This window comes from Centropristis striata, chromosome 15 (genome assembly GCF_030273125.1).
Source record: "Centropristis striata isolate RG_2023a ecotype Rhode Island chromosome 15, C.striata_1.0, whole genome shotgun sequence".
Taxonomy (NCBI): Eukaryota; Metazoa; Chordata; class Actinopteri; order Perciformes; family Serranidae; genus Centropristis; species Centropristis striata.
This window is the reverse complement of record NC_081531.1, coordinates 10,038,955-10,054,694: the sequence shown is the minus strand read 5'-3', so window position 1 is coordinate 10,054,694 and position 15,740 is coordinate 10,038,955. Positions and strand designations below refer to the sequence as shown.

At 40.2% G+C, this 15,740-nt stretch overlaps 1 protein-coding gene across 1 annotated transcript; it reads left to right on the top strand.

Moving 5' to 3' along the window:
- The first annotated feature begins 1,042 nt into the window (after positions 1 to 1,042).
- Positions 1,043 to 15,443, top strand: eral1 (Era-like 12S mitochondrial rRNA chaperone 1). Its single transcript, XM_059352224.1, has 11 exons — positions 1,043 to 1,307; positions 3,295 to 3,453; positions 3,616 to 3,743; positions 4,443 to 4,520; positions 4,598 to 4,644; positions 5,958 to 6,019; positions 6,143 to 6,255; positions 7,100 to 7,393; positions 8,325 to 8,474; positions 11,242 to 11,322; positions 13,592 to 15,443. Exons 1-11 carry the CDS (start codon positions 1,202 to 1,204, stop codon positions 13,712 to 13,714), a joined length of 1,341 nt encoding a protein of 446 aa, XP_059208207.1. The 5' UTR covers positions 1,043 to 1,201; the 3' UTR covers positions 13,715 to 15,443.
- Positions 15,444 to 15,740: the final 297 nt, after the last annotated feature.

Genomic DNA, 15,740 nt, shown 5'->3' with positions numbered 1-15,740 from the left:
CACTGAGTCTCTGATCCGTCATTTTTGATAGAGCAACTGAAGCTTATTCTACTGGTGCAGTCTCTTTTAAATAACTTGATTCTTGGAATATAGAAATATGGGTAAATATAAGTCAAATTATGTCAAACAGGAGATGTAATAATCTGTCCTCCTATTAACCAAAATTTAACCAAGGGTCTGTGCTCAAATTAGTTTTTCACTTTAAAACCTTAGACTAATGTGAGTTATATTTTGTGGTGGAATGCAAATAATTATATTTGCTCAAGTACTGTACTTAAGTATAATTTTGACATACTTTATACTTCTGCTTGTAAACATAACATATCATGTATATTTGTCCAAACAAATGTACCTGTATTAAAATGAACAATAAAGTGAACAAAACAAGGATGGTCTAATATTTTCATGACTATATAAGACAATCTGAGTGGGTCCATACTGCATAATAATTATTTTACTTTTGCTGCTGATACTTTTGTACTTTTACTTGACTAAATTTTGAATGCAGCATTTTTACTTGTAGTGGAGTAATTTCACAGTGTGTTATTAGTACTTTTACACAAGAAAGGGATCTGAATACCAATGGTGGAAAGTAACTAAGTACATTTACTCAAGAAGTGTATGTACGTACAATTTTGAGGTACTTGTACTTTACTTAAGTATTTACTTAAGTATTTGATATAACTTTATACTTCTACTCCATAAGTAAGTGGTTATTTTGTATTTGCTTCAAACCTTTTGTATTCCTATTTATACTGTTAAACATGCATTTGAACATGGAATATGGTAAGTTACTGCACTGTAAACATATTTAAAATTACACTTTCATCATATCTGGTTGAGTGCATTGTCCTATATGTGGCCCTGTGGTAGTGTCCATGAAAAATTGTGGCCCCCTCCAGCATTGAAGTTGCCCATCGCTGTCTTAGACCCACTGGGTGTTTCTGACAGAAGGCCTCGGCTCCTGCACCATTAATGGACATGTAGCTGACACATTGGTCGCCAGGGGGCGCTGCAGCTTCCGCCCACTCCTCTGTGAGGACGCTCTTCATAGCGGAAGTCGTTTCTCTTTGGTCAAAGCAACATGGTTTCACCCTGTAGGCAACGTGAACGTAAACAAGCGACTCACCTCTGAAAGGACAACTACAGTAATATATTATAAATCACAGCAGCGGCTGTTATAAAGCTGTTATAAAGCTCCATGGCGCTCAGACTGTGTGCTCGGCTCGTCAGAGACTCCTCCGTCCTCTCCAGACCGGTAGCCGGGGCTGCTCGACAGGAAAGTGCGTCATGGATCCTCACAGCGGGTCAGTAGTCCTAGAGGTGTTTATAATGCTCATTTAGTTATTATTTCACCACAAGGTAATATATTAGGCTACTAACTAGTAAAACATGGGGTACAGGTATATACAAGCTGAGCTCAGTGGTCCGCTGAGGTTCAGAGGGAGGAGCAGCGAGACAAAATAAATCAGGACACGTCTTTGCTCTCCTGGCTGTCAGCTAACACGTGAATAAAATGTTATACTGCTTTTAACTTACACTAGAATCGTCTGTGTGATCTGAGATGATATACAGGTGCATCTCAATAAATTAGAATATGATGTAAAAGTCAATTTCCAGTAGTTTAAGTCAAATAGCCCCAACCAAGTATTGAGTCATATAGATGGACATACTTTTCAGAGGACAACATTTCCGTATTAAACATACTTTTAAAATTGGTGTTTTGTAATATTACATTTTTTGTTGAGACACTGAATTTTAGGTCTTCATTAAGCCATAATCATTATAATTAGAATAAATTAAGACATGAAAAGTTTCATTCTGTGTGTAATGGATCTATATAATGTGTTATACTTTTCTATGATATTCTAATTTATTGAGATGCACCTGTATAAGTATATTTACACAAGTAATGTACTTATATACAGCAAATATTGTACTTTTTACTCCACTACATTTAACTGACAAGTTTAGCTACTTTTCAAGTCAAGATTTAACATAAAAACCATGATAAAATTGAAGTGATTAGATATTTTAAACCTCATAACAGTAGACTTATATTACATAGTCAAAATGAGTCCTATCTTTGAAACACTGCTTATATAAATGCATCAATACAAACAATCTAATAATATATTTAGAATACATACAGTCATGGAAAAAAATGATTAGACCACCCTTATTTTCTTCAATATCTTGTTCATTTTAAGGCCTGGTACAACTAAAGGTACATTTCTTTGGACAAATATAATGATTATAAAGATGCTCTTTTGATGAAATAAGCTAGGGTGTTTTTATATGTTTTAAAAAATATGTGAAAATGGATGTTCAAAGATTTGTCAGGTGCACATGCTGGCCAAACTGTGTCAGAGTTGATCATCCTACATCACATCCCTGCATTTGTTTGAACTAAGGCCACATATTTTCATTATGGAGTAATCTACAGTGATTTCTTTCCAACTTATCAATCAATAAGGAAATTATGTTTTAAATAGCTTGAAGACACCAAACCTTAGTGATATTTATCCTTTATTTAACTTATAATAATAAAAAATAGAGTAAATCAAACCAGGAAAATGTAGATACATACATATCTTTTTGATATATTACTTAATTAATATTAAGTTAGGAAGGAGAAGGAAGGAGGTGGAAGGAGAAGCACGAGGAGGGGGGAGGAGAACGAAGAAGAAGGAGGAGGGGGAGGAGAGAATGAGGAAGGAGCAGGGGGGAGGAGGAGGAGGGGGGGAGGAGATGCAGGGGAGGAGGAGGAGGTAGGAGGAGAAGAAGGTAGAAGGAGGAGAGGAGGAGGAGAAGGGAGGAGTAGCAGGAGGAGGATGAGAGGAGGATGGAGGAGGAGAACGTAGGAGGATGAAGAGAGGAGGACGAGGAGGACGATGCGGGTGAAGGAGGAGCAGGGGGACGTAGGAGGAGGAGGAGGAGTTTATCAAATCAGGAAAATAAACAGACATATCTTGTTGATATATTACTTAATTAATCGGGTATCAAAATAAAAGTCAATCTGCTAATTGACTAAATGTTTCAGCTGTACTGTTGATGCTGATTACAAACAAAAATTAACAAAACAAAAAAAATATTATGCCTCTTGAGTTATAAGCAGACTTTCATCAAGGCACATCATTTTTGTGTTCTGTGATGAATTGTATGAATGCGTTTAGGATGAGGACCATCTAAATTAATAAACTGTGTCATATTAAATCCAAGTAAGCATTAATTAATCAGTCACCTCTCAGCCCTGCTGGCAGCCAAGTGATGGAGATGTTGATGTCTTTACAGGAAATGCTGCCTGCAGCCGAGGAGGGAGGAACGGATTTATCTTCACTCCTGCTTGCTTTATTACATCACACACATTACTCAACAGACTGACGAAAGGCAACCCACTGGAGGAAAACAGCAGTTCATACCGCTTTCCAGCCTCCGTGCCTTCGGACATCGGTAATCAGAGCAGAGCCTCGGAGATTTACATCCCTCAGCTCATCATCTGACACTCTGGCCCAGACAGATTTATACATTCTGCTGATGTCATCCTGCCACCAATCTCATGTTCTCATCTTTTATTGTCTTTCTTAATGGTTCATTTTGTTTATGTGTTTTCAGTGGAACAAGTATCTTTGTTAATGAGACATCCAGATCAGCCTGAAAACCCAAAGGTTTTAAAAGTGGCCGTAATGGGAGCGCCAAACGCTGGGAAGTCGACTCTGTCCAATCAGATCCTCGGCAGGAAGGTGAACTCCTTCAGTGTCTCTCTTTTTAAAACTGTAAAGTTTAAAGTCGTGTCTTACTGAGGAGGAGGGAGGAGGAAGAGGGAGGAGGAGGGAGGGGAGAGGGAGGAGGAGGAGGTCACTTTGTAAAGCCAAGGAGGAGGGAGGAGTAGGAGTGAGGAGGAGGCAGAAGGAGGAGGAAGAGAAGGAAGGGATGGAGGAGGACGACGACGAGTAAGAGGAGAAATAGGAGGAGGAGGGGAAGGGGGGGGGGGGGGGGGCAGGAGGAAAGAGGAGGTGGGGGAGGGGGGTGGAGGACAAAGAAAGGATGAGGAGGGAGGAGAACGATAGGAGGAGGAGGAGGTCACTTTGTAATGCCGAGGAGGGAGGAGTAAGAGCGAGGAGGAGGCAGAAGGAGGAGCAAAAGTGACGGAGGAGGGAGGGAGGAATGACGAGGAGGAGAAGGGAGGGAGGGAGGCGGTAGGAGGAGGAGGATGAGTAAGAGGAGAAATAGGAGGAGGAAGGAGGACGGACGAGGAGGAGGAGTAGGGGGAGGAGGGAGGAAGGGGAGGAGCAGGAGGGAGGAGGAAGGAGGTGGGGGAGGAGGAGGAGAACAAGGAAGAAGGGGGCAGGAGGAGGAGAAGGTAGGAGGGGGGAGGAGGAGGAGGAGGAGGAGGGGGGAGGTGGAGGTCACTTTGTAAATCCAGTATTTATGTCTTAAAGGTGTTCGCTGTGTCTAAGAAGGTCCACACTACGCGGTGCCGAGCCCTCGGTGTCCTAACAGAGGACGACACTCAGATAGTAAGAACTCTCTTCTCTTCTAATTATGTAAAATCATTCAAAAAACAAATATTAATTTATATGTGTATTTCTTGTAGATTTTACTGGACACTCCTGGTTTCACTACTGCAGCAAAGGTCACAAGGTATCTTTCTTTTTTTTGTCATTTTCTGCATTAGGTGTGTTTCCACTGAGTACGTTTTGTAGAGGCGGAGTGTTTTGGCTCCGCCCACTAGTTAGTTGCCCTCGGCCTCTGTTCCCATACAGGTACTTTTGTAGCGTCTAACCAACGGAGGTCGAATGTGACAACAGACAGACGCGGCAAGCAAACTTAGCGACTTTGTTGCTATATTTAGCGACTATTCAGAGCCCTCAAGCTACTCTTTTTCAAAAAAGCAACTAGCGTAAAATCCAGGGACTTTTTCTGGTGTTATTGGAGAATCGTTACTCTTCTTAACGAGTAGCGTTGTCCCAAAGCACTCACAAGCAGCACAGTCCTCCCACAGCGGTCTCTCCCAGCTGCAGTCAGCAGAGCAGGAGATGTTAACCACTCAGTGTCCAGTTTGCACCAGTTTGAAAATGAATCAAACATGCGTGATATCGCCGCTACCTGAGCTGTTAACCGGTGAATTTGGGCGGATCCTCTCCCAAGCCACATCCATAGCGGCTTACTGGAGGGAAAAGTACCTAATGGAAACACGCCTAGTGACGCAACGTTGACAACAGACTGACGAGGCAAGTCCAAACAGTCGAGACATCAACATGGAAGGAGAGACCACCTACCTGAACACCCTGATTCAGGCAAATGCTACCTCATGACCACTGCGCTCTTCCAATGAACGGCGCCTGGCTCTGCCACCCGTTCGTCCAAGGCAATCCAAACTCTTTGCGTTCGTTATTCCCCGTTGGTGGAACACACTACCAGTTCCTACCAGAGCAGGGGCGTCCCTCTCTACCTTTAAAAACCTCCTGAAGACCTAGCTCTTCAGAGAGGACCTTCTCTCCTAGCACCACACCACAACTCTACTCCTTAAAGAATAGAATAGAATGCCTTTATTGTAACTATTCACATGTACAATGAGATTTGAGAAATGACTCCAAAAAGCAGTGCGACAGAAAAAAAATATAAAAAATATACAATATAAACATAAACATACATAGGCAAGTAAATGTAAAGAAAAATATATACAATATAATGTAAACAAGAAAGGGAGGTAAGGTGCACAGTCTTCAATTCAATTTGCCAGAAGAAGATATGATGCTATGCAGTGTTAATAAATATATTGCACGTTGAAAAAGAATCTTCACTAGCGCTTATTGCTGCACTAACGCCTCTTATCACACTATACCTTGATTGTTTCCCTTTTCCGTAAGTTGCTTTGGATAAAAGCGTCTGCTAAATGGCTTAATGTAATGTAATGTAAGTGTCATCTATGAATGGACCCTCTGTTTCCACAGACACCAGCTGGAGAATACTTTGCTCGAGGATCCCTGGAACACAGTGAAAGAAGCTGATCTAAGTATGATATAAATCTTCTCACGAGCTTAACCCGAGCTGCAGTTTTCCTTTTGATTTGCTCATGTGTAACATATTTAATGTTAAGAGTGAAATATAGCGCTGAGTTTCATGTGTCAATTCCCAGTTGTGGTCTTGGTGGACGCGTCGGACAGATGGATGTGCGGCAGGCTGGACCCCGAGGTGCTTAAATGCCTGACCCAGCACAGTGACACCCCTGCAATCCTGGTCCTCAATAAGGTATTCTTCCCCAGAATGATACCAGAACAATGTAGAAAATATAGAATATCACCAGACTTTGAGACATTTCTCAAAACACTGAAAGAAATGCTCACATTTTTCATTTTATTTTACCTTTATTTTACCAGGAAGTCCCTTGAGATTGAAATCTCTTTTTCGAGGGAGACCTGGCCAAGATTGGGTGCCAGTTACAGGTTAAAATGACAGTGACAAAACATGACAACATATAATAAAAACAGCAATAAAGAAAAAAAGGCAATACACACATTATACATACATGAAAGTACTGAATCCAACTCAGGTAAAACAAGTGCAATTTTCAGTTACATGGACCATTTGAATTGCTTTAAATTTTCCCAGGGACACTAGGTTTGTAGTGTGGAGAGTACAAGACGTATCATAAATATAGAGAACATCCCCATAATCAAGTACTCTTAAGAAGGTAGCCTGTACAAGTTTTTTTCCGGGTTAACGTAGTGAAGCAAGCCTTATTTCAATAATAAAATCCTAACTGAGGTTTCAGCTTTTTTACAAGGTTCTCTATGTGAGTTTTATGAGACTCATCCAGCCAAAAACCCAGATACCTAAATGATGACACTTTTTCAATTACATCTCCAGTTTGGGTGTAGAGATTTACACCACTTTTGCATGTCATCTATATAATATAAAAATATGAATCTTTATTTATAGAGCACTTTTTAAAACACATGTTACAAAGTGCTTTACAAAGTTGGAACAGTCAGGAGACCTCTGCCTGAGGATCTCAAAGTAGGGACTGGTGTGTAGGGTGTTCAGAGGTCAGAGATTTACCAGATGTCTTCACTGATGTCCCTCTGTGTCTCAGGTGGACCGCGTTAAGGCTAAGCAAAGGCTGCTGGACGTCACAGCAGTGTTGACATGTGGAGTGGTGAACGGACACAGGTTGCAGTGCAGGCCGAAGATCAAGTCTGGATGGGGTCAGAGACCAAAGAGGGATTCAGAGTCATCACATGACGAGGACGAGGTGAACGCTGATAGCAGCGCAGACCCAAACTCTGAGCTGAGCAAAGATCAGCGGAGGAGGCAGCTGGGCTGGGCTCACTTCAAAGACGTCTTCATGATCAACTCTTTGGACAGAGAGGACGCACAGACGCTGAAGGTAGACAATATGAACAGGATGCATGTCTGTTTCATAAATCCTTCTATTATTATACCCTTTATAATGAGAGATAAATGAATCCTACTTAAACTAAAAAAATAGAAGAGAAGGTGAATAATAGGCCTGTCACTATAGTTACTATATCGACTTATCGTTTGTTGTATAAAAATGGACACAATCGTTTTTTTCGGGACTCAGTATATTGTTGTTTACATGCCTGACTTTTTGTGCTTTTTTGTGTTGTGTTTAAAGTAATGTTGCAAATGTTTGATAGGCAGTATGAATTGCCAAAAAAAACCCCCTATATTTCCCAAGCAGCCACTCCAGCTGTTTATATGTTATTTTAATAATAACATAATATAATACATAATGATATTCAGTGCAATTTATTGTCAACAGGGCCTGAAAGTCTATTTTATTTGTTTTGGTTGTTGTTTATTTATTTATGTTTTATTTATCTAGGATATTTTAATATTGCTTTTCAACATTTCAGTTCCAGTGTTTAATAGTCTTGAGATTTAAAAATGAATTGCTGTGGAAAAGGATATACCTATTATGCTCTAATATCGTTATGAAACTAAAACGACATCGATATAACGATACTATCATTTATCGTGATCATTTCTGGGAAAATATATCGTCCAAAAAAATGTGTTATCCTGACAGGCCTAGTGAATAATTACCTAAAATAGTTACCCCACTGGTAAACCAAATTAACACCAAACCAAAATGATATTATGTGCAAGCAGCAAGCTTTTTTCCCCATGCATATGATTTAAAAGACAGTACCTTAGCACATGTAAGATGTATTTATAGTTTGTAGTATTTTTCAGGTTTGCTAGAAAAATAAAAGTCAGTATTAATGTGCAATATCACATCAGTCAGTTTTATTTTTATCAGATGACAATAACTGCTTTTAATCTCGTTGTAGAGCTACTTTATGGTTGCGGCCAAGCCAGGATCGTGGCAGTACCACAGCGAGGTCCTGACAGACCAGAGTCCAGAGGTAGTCTGCACCAACCTCATCAGAGAGAAGCTGCTGGAGTACCTGCAGCAGGAAGTGCCCTATTCAATGACACAGGTGAACCAGTTCTGCAGGAGTCACACGTGATGATAAGCTGACAGCTAACTGACTGCACCCATCACATCTCACTGCACTCACTCTGTGGCTTATATAAAGCCTCTCACATTCACTTTCACTTAACATGCTGACATGAGCTGTGATGCAGCTTTTGGCCTCCACCTCCACCTGCTGTTCCTATGCACCCTGGAGAGCCATTTTGATATACTCCAGTTCCCATTCTGGCATAATTTTAAATAAGTATAAAAATAAATAAATGACTGAAAATGCTACAAAAGTTTTAGGAGAGGTAGATAGTATGTCTTGCACAATTTAAATGTCCATTGCACATTTTAATGAATTTATCCTGTGTGGGGGTTGATAGTTTGGACGGCCCAGGGAAAGAAGCTGATTTTCATCCTGCTAGTTCTGCATTTTAGGCTTCTGTATTAATTCTACAAATATGAACTTTACTATTTATTTATTTCCTTGAATGAAGTTATATAAATGAACTAAATTATTTATTGTTTATTAAAACTATATGCACCCTGGAGAGCCATTTTGATATACTCTAGTTCCCATTCTGGCATAATTTTAATAGCTCTTTGAAGTTTTTTTATTTTGCGCAAATAAGACAAAAGACAAGGATAATGAGATAACAACAAAATGAAGGTGCAAGGTAGCGTCAAGAAACCCAAAAGGGCTTATACAGGGCCTCTACCTATATTAAAATTCACAAGTTAAATTAAAACAAGTAACTCTCACACAAAAATGTGCAGGTGGTTTATCATGCTGTTCTGTATTTACTACTACTGTAAAATTCCTGCATCCACAGGTGTAGAGTCAGTCATCAGTTGGAGGCATGATGACTTCCTGCTGCATGACTACAGCAGGAAGGAAGGACTAGTAACTTCAGTTGTGCAATGAGCCTCTAATGACACATCCTACATTCGAAACACAAGCTGGTTTGCAAGATAGCATAGAGGTTCCACAAATCCTGAGGTTCCAGTTTAAAAAACTTGGAAAAGGGAAAAGGGTTATTAGATGTCCCAGTTAAGCTCATCTGGAAGACATCTTGAATGCCATCTCTAAAGGATTCTGGGAAACGTACAGTGGCTTGCAAAAGTATTCATACCCCTTGGATGTTTCACCCTTTTGTTGCTTTTACACATGAAATCATGGTGGATATAATTTGGCCTTTTTAAAAAATAATTTGCAAAAAAAACCTCTTTAATATCAAAGTGAAAACAGATTTTTACAAAATAGTATAAATGAATTAAAAATCTATAAGGTAAAATAAATGATTGCATAAGTATTCATACCCTTTAAAGTAACTGAACTAGTAGACTAGAGTTCCAGCTAATTGATGCAGCAGTGTCTCAGTTAGTGAAATGGAGATCAGCTGAGTACAGTTGATGTGTGTCAAGTGATTATAGTATAAAAAACATGTGTCTGGGAGGTCCAGTCTCTGGTTCATCACTATTCCTCCTACAATTGCAACATGAAGACAAAAGAACACTCCTAGCAACTCAGAGAAAAGATCATTGAACAGTGGAAGTCAGGAGATGACTACAAAAAAAAAAAAACTTACTGGACATCCCACAGAGTTCAGTTAAACCATCATTAAGAAATGGAAGCAGTATGGACCTTGTTTAAATCTGCCTAGAGATGGCCGTCCTCACAATCTGAGTGACCTGACAAAAAGAAGACTGGAGAGGTTGGTCACCAAGACACCTAGGACCACTCTGCTCAGATAGGAGAGACTGCACATACAACAACTGTTGCCTGGTTCTTCACCAGTCGGAGATGTGCGGGAGAGAAAAAAAGCTCATCAAATCTCACCTGGAATTCACCCAAATGCATGTGGGAGACTCCAGGGTCAATTGGAAGAAGGTTCTACGGTCTGATGAGACAAAAACTGACCTTTTTGGAGGACTAGACACTATGTTTGGCGAACACCAACCACTGCACATCACCACAAACGCATCATCTCCAGCGTGAAGCATGGTGGTGGCAGCATCATGCTCTGAGGATACTCCTCAGCAGCAGGTCCTGGAAGGCTGCAGGACCAGTCTTCTTCTTGTCAGGTCACTCAGATTGTGAGGACGGCCATCTCTAGGCAGATTTAAACAAGTGACATACTGCTTCCATTTCTTAATGATGGTTTAACTGAACTCTTTGTGATGTCCAATGAGTTTAATTTTTTTTTTTGTAGCCATCTCCTGACTTATACTTTACAATGATCTTTTCTCTGAGTTACTAGGAGTGTTCTTTTGTATTCATGGTACTATTGAAGCAGGAATAGTGATGAACCAGAGACTGGACCTCCCAGACACATGTTTTTTAATACTATAATCACTTGACACACATCAACTGTACTCAGCTGATCTCCATTACACTAACTGAGACTCTGCTGCATCAACTAGCTGGAACTCTGTTGATTAGTTCAGTTACTTTAAAGGGTATGAATACTTATGCACTAATTTATTTTACCTTATAGATTTTTAATTAATTGAAATTATTTTGTAAAAATCTGTTTTCACTTTGATATTAAAGAGGTTTTTTTTGCAAATTCTTTTTAAAAAGGCCAAATTATATCGACCTTGATTTAATGTGTAAAAGCAACAAAAGGGTGAAAATTCCAAGGGGTATGAATACTTTTGCAAGGCACTGTAGTTGTGTTCACTGCTCTAAGCCAACAGCTGATGTCTCGTGGCGCACACTGAACCTAAACTTTAACTTTTGTAAAAGTGAGTACATTGTTAATATGTAAATGTTTCTGTTTCAGTCTATTGAACTCTGGCAACATGGAGAAAACGATGACCTCGATATTTCTGTGAAAATTTATACCAAGAAAGATGCTCACGTGGTAAGTGCCCTTCATTCATTAATGGATTTTTGAGATGTTATAAAAAATACTGTTTATCCGTCTGCTTCATTAAAGTCTTGGGTTAGTTTAACCATCTGGTATTGGTCTGACAGTGATTTACCTCTGGGGGCAATGGTTGAAAGTTCTGCTGTTCTGGATAACAGAAACACTACATGGACAGCCCCTAAACATTTTATCAAAACCATGACTTTTACACACCATGAGCCTTAGCAACCGTTGACCCCGCTCTGTGATTTTACGTGGTCTTCTACTTTGTGGCTGAGTTGCTTTTGTTTCTAAATGATTCCACTTTCTAATAATATCACTTAAAGTTGACCGTGCAATATACAACATGGATAAAATTTCCCAAACTGTCTTATTGCAGAGGTAGCATCCTATCACAGTACCACGCTTTAAGTCACTGAGTCCTTTTGAACGACCCATTTTGCATCACAAATGTTTGCAAATGGAGACTGCATTCTCATAACAATTACAATAATACATACACGATGCATAAATTAAATGCTCGCAGCTTGAGTGAGTAAAATATGCGCTACAATGGCAAGCATGCACCTATCATGTGAACATTATTAAAACAGTAATAACGACATTATACAACAAAGATATAAAACACTTTACCCCATTGGCCGCATTGAGGGGATCAAAATAAACCTTCATGGAAACTCTGCACCATCAGGAAATAAACAAAACTCTATTACTCTATTAACATCTCTTTTCAAATCAAATCAAATAGCCTTTATTGTCATTATATAGGCAACTACACAACAAAATCTGAAAGTGCCACTGCATCAGGTGCATAGTTCAGACAATCATAACACAACAACAGCAACATGAGTAAAACATTTAAAAATACCGAGCTAAACAAGGACAGAAACAAGAACATGGACATGTGATGTAACAAATAAGTATAAAAATAAATAACTACTGAAAATGCTACAAAAGTTTTAGGCGAGGTAGATAGTATGTCTTGCACATATTAATTGTATTGCACATGTCCATTGCACATTTTAATTAATTTATCCTGTGTGGGTGTTGATAGTTTGGACGGCCCAGGGAAAGAAGCTGATTTTCATCCTGCTAGTTCTGCATTTTAGGCTTCTGTATTAATTCTACAAATATGAACTTTACTATTTATTTTAGAGATGTTCCGATACCATTTTTCCCCTCCCGATACCGATTCCGATACTTGTGCTGTGGGTACCGATCCAATACCAGTATGTTCTAAAAAAATATCATGCAACACCTGCATGACTGTGATATGATTATCATTGTGGTAAGGCCTGGCTCAGGTTAAACCCTTTGTAAAACATGAATAAATACAGCAGATTCAAGCCATTTATTTTTAAAATAAAACAGTATAAAAAAACAGTAGTGCAACAGCAACTTCAATAAATACATCTAGGAATATATTTAAATTAAAGTGCAGCCACAATATTAGCTTAACGGAGCGAACCAGTAAATAGATTACTAATTTAATAAATTACGTGAGATCTGATCGGTGCCTGGACTCCAGTACTCGCCGATTCCGATGCCAGAATTTTTGGCAGTATCGGAGCAATTTCCGATACTGGTATCGGAACAACTCTAATTTATTTATTTCCTTAAATTAAGTTATAAAATGAACTAAAATGATTTATTGTTTATTAAAACTGCTTCTGCTGGCAGTTGGTTTAAGATGCTGGGCTCTTGTCTGGAGGAAGTGAAATCTTTCCTCCACCTGTCGCCTCTCTGATGGCTTCACATATACTATTGTCCATTTCCACATACCTCCACATTCCTTTTTTTCCTTGTATTTTTAACTTGTAAATATTTGAGCAGCCTTTCTTAACCATACATATTTGATGGAAGAGAATATTTAAGGCTACATCCGTGCTGCTGAAACGTTTCAAGGCCGGCGACCTCCGAGGCTCGGACCAATCCTCCACTTTTACATTCAACACAGGAATGAGATACACAGAAATGTTGATACGGTAGAACTCACAGGTTGAATGTCATCTTCTTTAAGAAAAGTTCCTGGTATGTAGCTATGACTACATCTTAAATTACATTCTTGATTAATTCATTTTCAACATAAGAAAATGCACAGTGGACAAAGCATCTTTTACTTAAGTGTTTTAATCTTTGCCAAGTTCTTTTTAGGTTCAGATTTTTGTTATATGTAAACCTGCATAACTCCAATACACACAGCATAACCCATGACCCCGTCTATTCACTGGTGCCTGATGTTGCCGTCTTCTTGTGTCCACAGGGAATTGTGATAGGCGCGGGCGGTCAGAGGGTGACGCGGATAGCCCAAGAGGTGGGCGAGGAACTGAGCTGCCTCTTCCTGAAAGACGTGAAACTGAGGCTGGCAGTTAAGTTCAGGAAGTGAACAGGATGGAAGGAAATTTTACAGGGAAGAGGCGGAAACAGATCCTGCTGGATTTAGGATGACTCTTTTTGTATTTTTCTCTGCAAAGGACAGATCTGAAGAGTCAAACAGAGAGAAAGAGCGGCGTGGAGCTGTGTGGTAGCACATAGCCACAGTCCCAGAGACGGACCTGTTTAAAGTGTGCATCAGCAGCCTCCTTTCATGCAGTCTCATAAGACATTATTAAAGAGTTTTATGTGGAGGTGCTACCTGCTGTTATTATGTAAAGTGTGCCCCAACTGTAAAGAAATGTGACGCATCTAAATTGGTGCAGAAGTGCAGAAAATATATCCATTAAAAGCAGCTTACACAAGCAGCAAAATATAATTATTGGCAGTTATTGAGCAGAGATATATTTTCGGCAACAAACATGACACAGACTGTCATCAAATGGATGTTTTGACACAAGTTTGACAGTGTGTTCATGGCTGAGCAGGTTTGGCGAGCTGTGAAAAGGCCGATGGTTTATCTTTGGCTCTCAGAGCTTTTTACTTGGCGGGCGCCTCGCGCCTAGCGGGACCTGCACAGTCATGTTCACTCAAATGTCCCTGATGTACCATCCACCCCTGTTCCCTCCACTCCCACATCACTTTAGCCTTCTTCACTGCCTTTGAAGTGTGGCCATCCATCCCTGCGACTATCACTTTTTGTTCCGCTGCTTTCTTCCCCCTTTTTTTCTTCTCTCTCCTCCTCCCTCTGCTTTTTTGGCTCTCATAAAGCCCGGCTCTGCCCCCGAGGGCGGAATTGTCTCCCTAATGGATGGCAAAATGGAGCACTAACCTGATGCTAAAATGGGTCAGATAATGGTGATTGGATTCATTCCTGCTGCCTGTGAGTTAACTCGACGGTTACTCTATCCGGGGCATCTTGATGAATAACCAGCTAGTGGCCTGCAGCGAGGGCGACAGGAGGGAGGGAGAGGCCTTGAATGTCTCACAGAAGCTGTGTCAGCCCCTCCAGCTCTCCCTGCTCTCTGCAGCGGCTGCTTCCCAGTGATTAGATAAGCCGGCTGCGCAGCAGAGATCACCACTTAGACAAGCCAACTGCTCCTTGAAAATATTATAGCTCCTGTACGTTAGCCAGCACATTAAAACATCCTTTCAATACAACATATTTAGGATGCTGAACCCAGATTTAAACGTGTTTCTACCAAAAAATAACGAGGCACTTGATTGATTTGGAGCCACAAGCTTTATTTTATTCACAAGTATGTGTACAGAAACATATAAATAAATGTCCTCTTCATGTACAACACAGCAATCAGCTTTCTTCATCCTGCTGTCCAGATGATATTGAGCGAGGGCCATATAACCCTTACCATTACTGAAACTCAGTAATGGTAACGGTTTGACGGCCCTCCTCTGTAGCGTGTGCAGTCAGTTAGGTGCTGATAGTGCCGGTGGGGGAATGAAACCCTGGATAGTACATCATCTATACTGTAGTGTCTCTTTATTAAACTTACAGTATAAGATGATATCCTGTCCAGTGCACAAGATAGAACCGTTAGCAGCGAGTTTTATGACGTGTTTGTAATCTGCAAGGCAAAGGTAGACGGCTCATTAGTGATGCGAGCAGTGAAGGTCAACCAATGAAAATGTTAATCATATGGTAAAGATGCTATTTTTAAGAAAGAGGTGTATGCAAATGCCAGTCTGAAGAAAATATGAATAAAACAATGTTTAAAAACCTCCTTAATCCTGCACCAGGTTCTCTCAGTCAGCCACCTCCTCTCTGTGTGTCATACTCACCTTTTTGGATCCTCTGTGGCATCGTCCTTGTTTTTTGTCTTCACTGTGTCCACGTCTGGAGCTCTAACTGGTCTGCATGCTGGGCTCCGACACTTAAAGGCCCCAGCTCATTAACATACTGTGATGACATCTGGGGTGGACCAGACAGCACAGGGTGAACTTTTTCTTATCTGGTCCTGACCTGATCTCCTCTGGTCGAATGATTGCCCACACCCTTTTTACACCCGACTGGACTTTGC